The sequence below is a fragment of the Macrotis lagotis genome, chromosome 6 (assembly GCF_037893015.1).
Source record: "Macrotis lagotis isolate mMagLag1 chromosome 6, bilby.v1.9.chrom.fasta, whole genome shotgun sequence".
NCBI classification, from domain to species: Eukaryota; Metazoa; Chordata; class Mammalia; order Peramelemorphia; family Peramelidae; genus Macrotis; species Macrotis lagotis.
Window position 1 is genome coordinate 166707225 of NC_133663.1, and position 13524 is coordinate 166720748.

General features: G+C 35.8%; 1 protein-coding gene across 1 annotated transcript in view; it reads right to left on the bottom strand.

Annotated features, from left to right (window-relative positions):
• Positions 1-9302: 9302 nt before the first annotated feature.
• The window catches only part of NALCN (sodium leak channel, non-selective), a 278783-nt gene continuing 274561 nt past the window's right edge, over positions 9303-13524 (bottom strand). The window contains exons 35-36 of the mRNA XM_074192773.1: positions 13245-13362; positions 9303-10764 (exon numbers count right to left, since the gene is read on the bottom strand). Coding sequence (XP_074048874.1) covers positions 10571-10764; positions 13245-13362 — 312 coding nt within the window. The 3' untranslated portion in view covers positions 9303-10570. The remainder of the gene's footprint in view (positions 10765-13244; positions 13363-13524) is intronic.

The following is a 13524-nucleotide window of genomic DNA, read 5'->3' on the forward strand; positions in this document are numbered from 1 at the left end:
GATGTCTAGGTTTTTCTAACATTCTATTTACCCCCTTAACTTCCTTCTTGTTAATTTTATGGTTAGACTCATCTCAGTATGAGAGAGGGATGTTGAGGTCTCCCCTTAGTAGAGTTTTGCTGTCTATGTCTTTCTATAACTCATTCAGCTTGTCCTCTAAGAATTTGGATGCTGTACTATTTGGTTCATACATATTTAGTATTGAAATTGCTTCATTGTCTATGGTACTTTTTAGGAGGATATAGTTCCCTTCCTTATCTCTTTTAATGATATCTATTTTTGCAGCTGCTTTGTCTGAGATAAGGATTGCCACCTCTGCCTTTTTCACTATCTCTCTGCTTCAAATGAGTTTCTAGTAAGCAGCATATTGTAGGATTCTGATTTTTAATTTCCTCTGCTATTGACTTACATGTTATGGGAGAGTTCATCCTATTCATGTTCAAATTTATAATGACTAATTCTTTTTTGCCCTCCATGCTATCTTTCATCTGTTTGTATTTTTCCCTTTTTTTTCACCTTATCCATATTCCTCAGTATTTTGGGTCTGAATACCATCTACTTCAGTGTGTTTGCTCCCTTATATCAAACCCCTTCCCCTTTCTCTCCCCTTTCCCTTTTCTCCTTCTTCTTTCCATCCTGTTAGTTCCTCTTTTCCTCTCCCCTCCCCCTTTCCCCTTTTAATACTTGAAAGGTAAGATAAGTGTCTTAACTTAATTGAGTACATGTGTGTTAATCCTTCTTTGAGTCAAATCAGATGATAGATTCAGGTGGTTCTCACCCCCTCCCTTCTTCTCTATTTCAGTGGGTCCTTTGTGCCTCTTCATGTAATGTGATTTACCCCAATCAATCTCCTCCATCCTCCTGACTCTTTACTGCCCCCCCTTTTAAGAAGATAATGGCTTTTATATAATTCTATCAAATTCACAGACAAGTTAAGTGTCCATTACTTCTGGCTAAATATATTCTCTCTTATAGAATTACAATTCTCATGAATTATAAGGATCTTTCTTCCAGGTGGGGATACAGCCAGTTTCATCTTATTGCATAGAAGTTTTTTCTTTTCCCTTTTTTACCTTTTCATGTGTCTCTTGAGTATCTTATTTCAAGTCCAAATTTTCTATTTACCTCTGTTCTTTTGATCAGGAAAAGTTGGAAGTCTCCTATTTTTTAAAATGTCCTTCTTTTCCGCCTGGAAGAGAAGACTCAATTTTGCTGGACAGTTAATTCTTGGCTGCATTCCTAGCTCCCTTGCCCTTCAGAATATCACAATCCAGGCCCTTAAATCCCTTAATGTTGATGCAGCCAGGTCTTGTGTAATCCTTACTGTGACTCCTTAGTATCTAAATTGTTTCTTTCTGGCTGATTGCAGTATTTTCTCTTCTATCTGGTAGTTCTGGAATTTGCCAATAATATTCCTTGGAGTTTTTATTTTGCTATCCCTTTCCAGAGAGGACAGATGCATTCTTTCAATAACTATTTTGCCTATGATATCAGGGAAATTTTCCATCACTAAATCCTGAAATATTGATCCAGGTTTTTTTTTATTCTCAGTGTTTTCAGGAAGCCCAATAATACTTAAGTTGTCTCTTCTGCATCTATTCTCTAGGTCAGTGGTTTTGCTGATGAAATATTTTTCATTTGCTTCTGTTTTTTCAATTTTTTTTGGTTTTGTTTCACAGATTCTTATTGTCTCATGAAGCCATAGTTTCCTCAGATTCAATTCTTATGTTTTAGAGAAGAATATTCTTTATTTACTTTTTGCAACTCCTTTTCCCAATTGGTCAATTCTGTTTTTGAAGGAGTTTTCCATTTGGCCAATTCTACTTTTGAGAGAATTGCTTTCTTTTTCTTTTGCACTTTTCCAATTGTATTTTCCAAGGATTTGTTTTCTTGTTGCAAGGGGTTAATTTTATCTTTAGTTTCTTTTCCCAGTTTTCCCAATTGATTTTTAAACTCATTCTGCATCTCTTCTAAGAAGGCTTTTTGGCTTGGAGACCAATTCATATTCTCCTCCTAAGTGCTAGATCTCTTTTACTTAAGATCTTTTTCTTCAAGGTAGCTTTTCATGGACCTCCCTTTTTACTGGCTTTTCTTTATTTTCCTAGGATCTTGTGTTGAGCTGGAGGGGCTGGTTCCCAGACCTTTGATGTTGAAATCTCTAGAGACTTTGCTCACTGAGCCTAGTGGTTCCAAGTGGCCCACCAGTAGGGGATGCTTGACATTTTCTCTGGAGTTTCTGTGACCTTGATTTGTGGTCCACTCTCTAGGCCTGGGGCTGGGAATGGGAGAGGGCAGCAGGGTCTGATTAACCTAGCCAAATGTGGGCTGCGCCCTTGGGCTAGATAGTTAATGTCTTTATTCTACTGAGAGGGATCTCTTGCCCATACATGAGCCTGGGGGCTGGCGGTGTGTGTGTGTGTGTGTGTGTGTGTGTGTGTGTGTGTGTGTGTGTGTGTGCTGTTACTGTGATTATTCTGGGAACAATGGCTAGGGGAAGAGACTCAGTTGGAAACAAAGGGACTCTGGGGACTTTACTAAAAATATAGGACTTGCAGCCCTGGTCTTCCAGACCAACTGAGCTGAGTGGATCAGTTTCTAGCCACACTTTAAAACTCTCCCACCTACCATGCTGTAACTCTCCTTCTAGCCCTGCTGGAGCTCTCTGATGGCCACTCACACAGCTAAAGCTTCCGTGGCTATTCTCAGGTTAGTCCCTGGCCCTTTCCCTGCCACCCCTGTGCTGGCTTTCTGCTCTCTGCCCCTGGCTCAAACATGCTTCCCTGAGACAGAGCTTCTTGATAGATGTTCTTCTCCTAGCTTCTTTTTCTTAGTTTTTTCAATCAAAATTTTGTTAAGAGGCTTGATTGATATTAGGTCTGAGGGGAAAACCAGGAGATCTTAACAAAATGCTTGACTTTTCTCTGTCATCTTGACTGGAAGTCCCATAGCTTCTTGAATAGAATAATTAAATACTTTATGAAGTCTGACATTGTTGATTCCTATTACTCCTGTGTTTAGAAACTTTCAGTGTTTCCATATGGTTGGCCGGGTCAAGGACACATTTTTACTTAAATTCAATGCCTTCTCCATCTGACAACACTCTGTCTTCCCTGTTTTATTTTATTATTATTGATCTATGGATATATTACATTCTAGTCAAACTAAATTTTATTTATTCCCAATATTTCCTTTATTTTTCATACCCTATATTTTTCTTCATGCTTTTTCCTGTGCATGGAAAGCCTTCTGATCTCTTTTGACCTTCAAATTCCTCCCCATTTATCAAATCTGAGTTCTAATGCAGCCTCTTTCCTAAGTCCCTCAGGAAATACGTAGAGAATCCTTGGACTTTGTATAGTTTGTTTTTTCAACTTTCTAATACACACATAATATTGTGTATAATGATTATTTATAATTGTTCCTTGTCCCTTTCCTAGACTGAAAGCTCTATTAGGCAAGGGGCTATGCTTTGAAAACAATAATTGTCTATTAAGTGTTTGCTAGATTTGTGATGGAATGAAAGTATTGACAGTAGAAAGATCCTGACACCAGGAACCTAGATAAAAACTTTTTTATGGAGATGAGATATGATGCTGTTTAGACTTGTGTCTTAATTGGTATTTAGAAATATCAATGAGAGTACTCCATTTAATAATTCAATTGTAATCTGCCATGCAAAATTGCTTGAGACACTGAGAAGTTAAGTGACTTCATTGTGATCTCAGAGCCAATCTGTAGAAGAGGTAGAACAGGAACTCGTGAGCATGACTTCCAAGATTGGCTCATTATTCATGTTACTAAACTCTGCCTTTGGAGGAAGTTTTCATGGTAGTTCAGATGTGAATTTGTAAAAGCTAAAATGAAGATAGGAATCAGGGGACTGAAAAAGAAACAAATCTGAGATAGGTAACAAATTAATTAAATTTACAGAAGTGAGGGATGGCCTTAAGGAGGTGAATTTAAATCTGCTTCATGGTTTTTAAGTTGGTGACCAAGCCATTATTGATATTACTGATAGAAATAGTAAAGTTTAAGATTTTCATATTACTTTGCTTATAATATCTTAGGTTGATGCTCATACAAATCCTGTCAGGTAGATGCTATTTTTATCTCAATTTTATAGATGAGGGAATTGAAGCTGAAAATGATTTGCCTAGGTCTGATGCAGGGTTTAAATTTGGGTCTTCCTGATTCCAAGACCATATTTAGTTCTATTATACCCTCTATTAATTCCTCATTTAAAATGGACAAATCCTTTAGACAGAAATAAATGCAAATGTGAAATTCAATTTGGAGCTTCAAACTAGAGATGCCAATTATTATAAACACAAGCAATAAATATGGAAGAGCTTTGAGGTAGTATTGAGGGAGAATTATTGAAAAGGGCTAAGAATGGGATTTGGTGAAGGGAGATTGGTTTAGAGTTAGGGGACAGGAATAGAAGATCTATTAGACAATGAAAACTTAGATGAAACAAGATATTGATGCTATAGAAACTGAAGGAAGAAAGAGCCTCAAGATAAAGAAAAGTAGGGGGGCAGTGGTGATGAATGAAGAAATGAAAATAATCCATTAGATAGAACTAAAAGAGGTAATCAGTGACCTGGAAATAGGATTAGCTGAAGAAACTGGAACATTTAGCCTGGAGGAGAGAAGACTCAAGAAGAATATAATAGCCATGTTCAAGTATATGAAGGTTTGTCATGTGGAAGAGAAATTGAATTTAGAATCTGTTTGGCCCCATAGGGCAGCTCCAAGAGCAATGAGTAGAGTACAGAATCCATTTTAGGTTCCATGTCAGAGAGAACAAAACAAAGCAAAAAAATCTTAGAAATTGTATAAAGTTGTTCAGTTCCCCATTCTGGGAGCACTTCATGCAGAGCCACTACTTAACAAGTATGCTATAATAGAAATTTGTTTTGACTAGTGGTTGTTCTAGATCATCTCAGAAGTCTTCTCCAGCTTTACAATTCTGATTCTGTAATTCTGTGATTATATAAATTAGAAGTTGGATTTAAGGGCATTTAGGAAATTGTATGTGAGAAATGCAGCAGTTGTAGACCATTGAAGAAGAACTTGGATGTGGAAGGAAGTAGCTACAATGGACATTCCCTGCCCCTTATCCTCACCTTTTTTGACAGAAAAAGCAGAAGGAAAGAAACTAGTGGATGGTCATCAAAGACAGTAGGAAGGCAGTGGATGAGAACAGGAACTCAATTTCTTCCCAGGATGAGAGGAAACAAAACCCAGATCAATACTGAGATAGTTATAGAAAGGGTTCGACCCTTGTTTCTCTGAAGCAGGAATGAATTGTTATCGAGAAAAGTGCTGAAATGGAGACAATGATAAAATGAGGAATCCTTCAATAGAGAACATTATTCTTCAGCCTTTCTTTCACTACCTTCTCTGTATCCTAAGATTTACCAAATATGTCTTTTACTGGAATACTCTTTCTCCTCACTTCTTCCCCCTTAGAAATAATTCCTTTCTTCTTTTAAGGCTCCACTTACATCTAATCTCCTAAGGAAGTCTTTTGTGAATACTCCCTAACCCCTATTGGTATACTTTCCCTCCTCAAATAAACATGTGGTTTGCCTGTCTATTTACATTTTTATTCTCCCTGGTAGAAAGTAAGTTTCTTGAGGGAAGGGACAACTTTCTTTTTGTATTGGCACAAAATAGACATAGAGCTTTAAGCACATTTATAACTGGACCAAAGTTAGTTTTGTTGCCTCAAGAGGTAGTGAGCTCCCCATCATAGAACCTTTTAAGTACGATCTAGATGTAGGGAAGAGGATTCCCATTCAGGTAGAGTTGAGTAGGTAACTTCTGAAGTCTATCCAATTTTGTGAGTCCATGGATATTTGGTTCTCTGACTGTAGGAATTTATCATAGCTTTTAAGAACAAAAATAGGAAAGGACCTTAAAGACCTTCAGCTGGAATCCCCCAATTTTATTTATTTATTTTTTACACTTATTTTATTTTTTCTTTCAATTACATGCAAAGGTAATTTTCATTCATTCATCATTCATTCATCCATTTTCAAGTTTACGAGTCCACATTTTTCTACCACCCTCCCTTCCCTTCCTCACCAAAGCATAGAGCTATCTGATAAAAGTTGTACATGAACATTCACATTTAACTTATTTCCATATTAATCATGTTGTGGATCCCATCCTTTTATAGTCGAAGCAATTTAGGGAAATTCTGAGTCATGCAGATAATGTCAAGATGGGATTTGAACTCAGATCCTTTGACTAAAGAGCAAGTGCTCTTTCTGAGATACCACCCTATCTTCCTCTGAACTTCCTTAGCTCAGCATTAAGTCTAGCAGAATGTGGCAAATAATTAAAAAAATACACATGTAAGAGGAATAGAAGCTAAGAATTTCTTGTGAGTGAAAGAATGTTCTGACATCTAAGCAACAGCAGCACTTGACCTAAGGTCTTTGTTTTTTCTACTCTGAGGCAAGATGCATTCATCTCATCATGGTTTCATTCAATTTATTGCATAAGAGAACTTAATGAATTGACCACTAAGGTTATCAGATAGATTATGAAAGAAATTCATTTTGTATATCCTGTCTACTACCACTGGATTATAAGTTTATAGAACTAGTATCTATGGGTGTTGATCTAAATTAAAGAGTGGAGTAAAGCTGTTATCTAAACAATCCAATTGTAAATCAATGTCCAAATCTTAATCTGAGGTAGTTCCCTTCTGTATCTTCCAGAGATATTAGAAAAAGAGAAGACATTGAAGTCTATCCATCTCTGAGAGCCTATGAATGAATGAACATAGACAGTTTTCACAGGCCATAAGATTTTATATATATATATATATATATATATATATATATATATATATATATATATATATATATATATATATATATATAGAGAGAGAGATATATAGAGAGAGAGAGAGAGAGAGAGAGAGAGAGAGAGAGAGAGAGAGAGCTACAAATGGTCAGAAGCCATAGAAGCGTAAGAAAGTGCTGTGAATTTCAAAGTCATAATGATAGTATCAGAGGTGGAAATTGAACCTATAGAGCCAGTCTTTTTGTTGTTGTTGTTGTTTATGAAAGTAACATATTTTACCTTTTGGTAATCTGGCTATAGCAGTTATGTATTGGCAAGAATTTGAAGGACTGGAAAATTATTGAGTTTAGGTGCCTCTCATTCAGTATATTTGGGCTGAGATAGGGAGGGGGAGTGGAAATGAACAAAATAGCCACTCTTGGGTCCTCACCTGGCCCAGGTGTGATTATTGTCAAGAGTTTAGCTCCACAAGACAGACAACCAGATTGTCTCCTTGTGCTTGGGCAGAGGACAAAGGGTTGACTGCTGGGTGTATGAATCTGTAGTCACTGGTTTTCAGTTTTTTTTTTTTTTAAGAACTGGGTTAATAGCAGCATTCTGCTTGTAATAATGACCTGCCCCTGCTCCATCATTGGTTCACTCATTTGGATTTCCCTGATTCGGCTAGATGCCCAGTGAATATGAGGTGGTCTCATTTCAAATCTCCTACCCTTTACACTTAATGGACGCTCCCAGATCAAATGGAATGGTTTTGATTAGAGGCAGTGGGTGGTATAATGAGAGGATTAGTACTTGAAGTCTGGCCTCCCTGAGTGCTGTGGCTTATTGGCATGTTTTTCCATCTGTGTAACCCTTTCGTTTTGGTTTGTATTTATGTATTTAGTAATGAAATGGAAGAATGGACAAAAGATTCCCACTCGTCCTTTCTATTGGCACTGTCTGCTGGAGCGACAAGTGGATTGTCCCCCTTTTCTGTTTGTGATAATTCAGCAATGTTATGCCTTTAAATATTACATCTGCTGTTAGACCTCTTAGTTCCCTGTAGAAAGAACAACAATGCCCACCTTTGCTGAGCTTTAATTGCAGACTTTTTTAGAGAGGCCTCAGCAGTCTTGGGAAAATGGAGTTCTATTACCCAAGGGCACTGGACCAAAAAAAAAAGAGATCTTCTATGAGATACTGAGTATGAAGTGGTGGAAATAAGTGACATTTGACATTCAAGGAATCAAGTTCAAATCCTCTCTAATCATTATCTGCTTGAGCTTGGCCAGTAATTGCATTTCTCTGTGCCTTTGGTTTCCTCATCTCATCTCTCATGCCAGCTTTTAAGATTTTGCTTGAAGGTCTCCTGCTTGAACATCTCCAAGTGGGGGAACTCGTCATTTATTTGTGCCTTTATAATCCAAAATTACTTTGTATATCTTTATCCTTGTACATGTTGTCTTTCCATGAAGATTGAAAGCTCCCAGAGGACAGAAGTTATTTTATTTTTATCCTTGAATTTCTAATACCTAGACTGTTCATAGCATATGACAATATTTTTAATAAATACTTTTTTGATATTAATGGACTATAAACTTAATCAATTCAGCAGTTCTCAAACTTTTTGGTCTCAGGACCTCTTTATATTCTATAATATCATTAAGAGCTTTTGATTATATGGTTGAATATATAAACATTAACCAAATTAGATATGAAAAATCCTTTTAAAAAAACTAATAAATTCATTACATATTAACATTTTAACTTTAAAAAATCTACATTTTCCAAAGCAATAAAAAATTAAGAAGTGTCATAGTTTTATCCATTTTTGCAAATATCTCTAATTGGCTTAAAAGATGTCTGGATTCTTTAATTCTTTCTGCATTCACTCTTTCAACATGTTTTGGTGGACATATATATTGAAAACCTGGCCTCATATAGAGATGGAATTGGGAAAGTGAACAGTGTTTTAAAAGGCAAGTAATGTCTTAGAATTTATGAAAATTGACCTCATGGGTCCCCTACAGTCTTTTGGAACATGCTTTGAGAACCACTTCATTAGATGATTTCTAAACTCCTGAAGCTTATGTTTGAGTCCTGGGCAGATATATTTTCTTATTTGGATTTAAACAGCATGCTTATTGTATTCACTTGAGAATGAAAACATTTAAAATAGAGTCTCTTTAATTGTGCTATATGTCCACTACTGGATTTTGACAAAAAATAGCAAATAATTATGATTTATTTATTGATTGGTTCAGGAAAAAGGAGTAACTCACAACAAAGATTTGTTTCTTTTATAAACTGAGTTTATCTCTTTTTTTAATTATGTACAAAAGGTAAATTTCAAAACAAACACAAAACCAAATGTAATTTTTTTCTGACCACAGTGAAGTTTCCCATAATCTCACAGTCACAAAGTAATCTTATTAACAACAGACTATCAATAGTTCATCATAGATGTTATACAAAAAATGTCAAATGGAGTAGTTTTAAGTACAGAACTGAACCAACTTAAAGTAAACCAAACAAGAAATTACTGAGAAAATGACAGTTAATAAGTATGAAATGTCCTATAATAACAATCTTGAAAACTTATGAAAGATGGATTATATGGTCTAGATTCACTTTTGCTTCCCAGGGCCAGTAATAATAGCACAAATCCATTTTTTTCCCAGGCATTCTTCATTTGAGACTTTCTTGGAGGAAGTAAACTACTGACCATGGGAAGAACAGAAGTTGTCAATGTATCGTAACTGCTGTGAGCAGGGTAGACTCTTAGCAGGGACCATTATTTCCACAGGAAATTCTGGTGGCAGAAAATTTGTTTTGCAGTGAGACAAAGCACGTAGGTTCTCACTACTGAGTCAGGTCATTGTGATTAGAAAAAATAAAGAAATGAAGTCTATAGTGATATACAGTTGAATCCTATAGAATTGAACCCCATAGAGGTTTTTGTTTTCTGTAATTATTATTATTATTATTATTATTATTGTTATTTGTTGAAAGCTCTTTATGGAAGTAAAGCTAATTGGATAATTATGTCCCCAAGTTATCTATTTACAGATTTATCTTAAGCCAGTCAGTCCTTACAGGCAAAATTCTTTGCCTGAGACTTACACACAAATTTCCACTAAAATGGTGGGAAATTGTGTGAGAATGACTGAGGTTAGAATTTGACTTGTTCTGATTTCTAATTTTTTGCATATTTAAAAAATAATTTAAGAAAAGAGAATGTACCTTTTAAAATTCAGACTTTGTGATGTGTAAAAATACTATCTCTTAGCATGAGTGCAGTGCTGACCTTTTCAGATCAATCATAAATAATACATTCTCCCAAGAGAAGTAATTCTAGATGAATTGGGGGAAAAAAAAGTAAAGCCATTTCTATTGTGTCACAGAATGGCTTCTTAGGGTTCCTTGGATTTGGGGAGGTAACAAGGCAGAAGGGAATATCTGAATATACATCTTAGTGTTCATGATATTTAAAAGATCTATAGCTGACATAACTTCTAATTTTACTTATATTATCATCATACATAGTGTCTTTAGGGAGTGTAAATATCCAGCTGGCCAAATACAGTTGCATTGCGCAGGCTCACTTTGTATTATCAATGGCAGCATGGTGATAGATTGAAGGGGAAAAAATAAAACAATTCTGTGAGAAGTTGGAGTTGTCATACATTGGTTACAGTTTGTTCACTTGAAAGGAAATGGGATCTGAAAACTGTTTTACAAAAAGACTTTCATTTGTATTGGTTTGCACTCAGATATCCAGAAGGTCATCTCCACTTTCATCACTCTCCACAGTTAACTGCCGTGTCCACCACTTTTTGACTTCAGAACCACAGGAAGCAGTGTCGGTCATAGGGTTCATTTTGCATACTACTGACTTCATGGTGGTGCGACTGCCAAACCTCAAGTTGACCGAAGACACAGAATGGCTTATTGGTTTTGGTGCTGTGGAATTAGAGAATGCTATTATAACTTTCTGTTCTGAATCCTTTTTTGCAGACCCACTAAGTAGTTTTGACATTACATTCATTCATATGACTACTAATTCTTATGGCAAACCTGTCTTACACGGAGTTTATGAAAGTGAATTCTGCTCAGTGATATAATCATTACATTTGGAAAAAAAAGACTTTCTAATCCTGTTGTATATTGTACTAGTCATACTTTTTTATATGCCATTTAAAAATGTCTCATAATCAACTCATGAAGAATGTATTTACATTCTGGTTTTCATGAAAGCCTACCACTTGGGTAAAGGAGAAACTGGTGTGTATAGAGAGTTGTACACACACGCACACACACACACACACACACACACACACACAAACACAAACACAAACACAGAGGAGAGAGAATGTAAGAGAAAGTTGGGATTGGATAGAAAGAGACAATCAAAGTAAGTTTTATTTTTCTATGAATCATCACAAAAACCTTCACTGTCCACTAAGGAGGACAGTGATTCTATATTTATGGTCAATTTCAAAATCTGAGAACTATTCATCTTTAGAGTATAGATAACCCAAAGTATCTATACACATTAGTGTGATATTAAGATCTTCAGCTATATTATAGTGTGTTCAACTTTCCAGATAGTGCTAGTGCTCTGGCTCCTTCCTGACAAGTATCCATGACTCGTCTTTAGCTTTTTAATTCCTTTGACCTTTGATTCTGGAGATGGTTTTCAAGAATTGCTTTGACAAAATAATCAAACATTCTGTGAGCAGCCTAGAAATGGTGATTATAGAATTATAGACTTAATAACTAAAAGGAAACTTAGAAATATGGAATCCATTCTCTCTTTCCCATCTTACAGATGAGGAAATTAAAGAACAGGGAAACTAAGTAACTTGTCCAAGGTCAAAGAGTTAGTAAATGACAGAGTCAAGAATCTAATTCTGCATTGTTTCTACTTGGTTTATTTGACCCATAGTTGGCTTCTTTCCAGCTTGTGGAACAATCTGCCAAAACTTGTGCTCTGCTGCCCACTGCCTTTGAAAAATAACAAAACAATGAACCATATACTAAAGACTACATTACTAAATATACTACTAAAGAAATTCTCCTCCTGGGTTTCTTTGCCAGGGGATCGTGTGTCCTTCCTGTTCCTCCTGCTTTTTTTTTTTAGGTTTTTTTTTTTGCAAGGCAAATGGGGTTAAGTGGCTTGCCCAAGGCCACACAGCTAGGTAATTATTAAGTGTCTGAGACCGGATTTGAACCCAGGTACTCCTGACTCCAAGGCCGGTGCTTTATCCACTACGCCACCTAGCCGCCCCTCTCCTGCTTTTTAAATAGAACATTCTTAGCCCTCTCTGTGGACAATGTCTCATCCTGTGCTAAGTTTCAAATATTATTTACATGTTGATGACTCAGTTCTACATTTCCAGTTCTGGAAGATTCATGATTTTATATCTCCTTATGGGAGCTTAATAATAATAATAGCTGTATACATATGTATGTGTATATTGTGTATATAGGTGTATGATATACAGTTACACATGTAAAGATATATGCATATATATTATATATATATATATATATATATAAAACATTGCTTTATGGTTTTGTGAAGCTCTTGACACATTATCTCATTTCATTCTCATAAAAATCTGTGAGGTAGATCCTATTTTTTTATTGTCATTTTCCAGATGAGGAAATTGGGCTGAGAGAGGTTAAATAATTTGTACAGAGTGATGGTAAGGAAGAATATTTAGCAGGATTTGAACTGTCTAGAGCTCTGAAAATAGTGCCAACCTAGCTGCTTTAAAATAATATCTATAATTTATGTAGTGCTTTTTAAGTTGGCAAAGCAAGTAGCATATAAATCATATGTATATATACATTCACAATACACACATACACACACACACACACATACACACAGAGACACATACATATATTCCTCTTCCCCCTGGATGGATGTCTCATTACTATCATTCAAATATATTTATTTTCTCCCTCCCTTATGTATTCCTTATAGTTGTCATGGGTACTGCCATTATTCTAGTCAGATCTGAAATGTAGGAGAAAGCCTTGATTTTACTATATTGAACTAATTGACTGTGTACATTCTTTTCTCAAAATGTCTCTTTTTATTCATTATTTTTCTTTACTTATGCTGACCTCCTCACTTTCAAGACTCGGCTTCTCAAGCCTAGACAAAACAGGAGGCCCCTAATAATTCTTTCTGCTCTCCATCTTACATATTTTTAGTGATAAAGCTGGATACAAAGATCCTTGATTGTCAATTGGATAAAATCAGGAAATGAAAGCCCAGAATTTTAGACTAATTTTGGCTTTCTTTTAGTAAGAAGATAACTCTTTTTATTTTTTTCAAAGCACATTTGTAAATGTAAATCAACATTTTGAAAGACACACCCATGCATTTATAATTCCTGAATAGAAGAATGATTTAGATATAGACTTACCTGAAGGTAACCGCCACTGACCAAATTTCCTTTGGGGTTTTCCAACATCTGTAGAGTCTTGTCGACATCCTCCTCTATCTGACAGAGTTGGACTCAGAAGCTGCTGTTGGCTGCTTGTCTAAATCAGTGGAGAAGAACCAAGAAATTAAATTTACTTATTCACCCTGAATTTCTTTCTCTTCCTCATGGTTACCTATTTGAACCACCATGACAGTCCATGGTTGGTTTCAAAGATTGCTCTGGGTTAAGGAGATCTTGGTTGCCTTGTCCTGTTTTTACA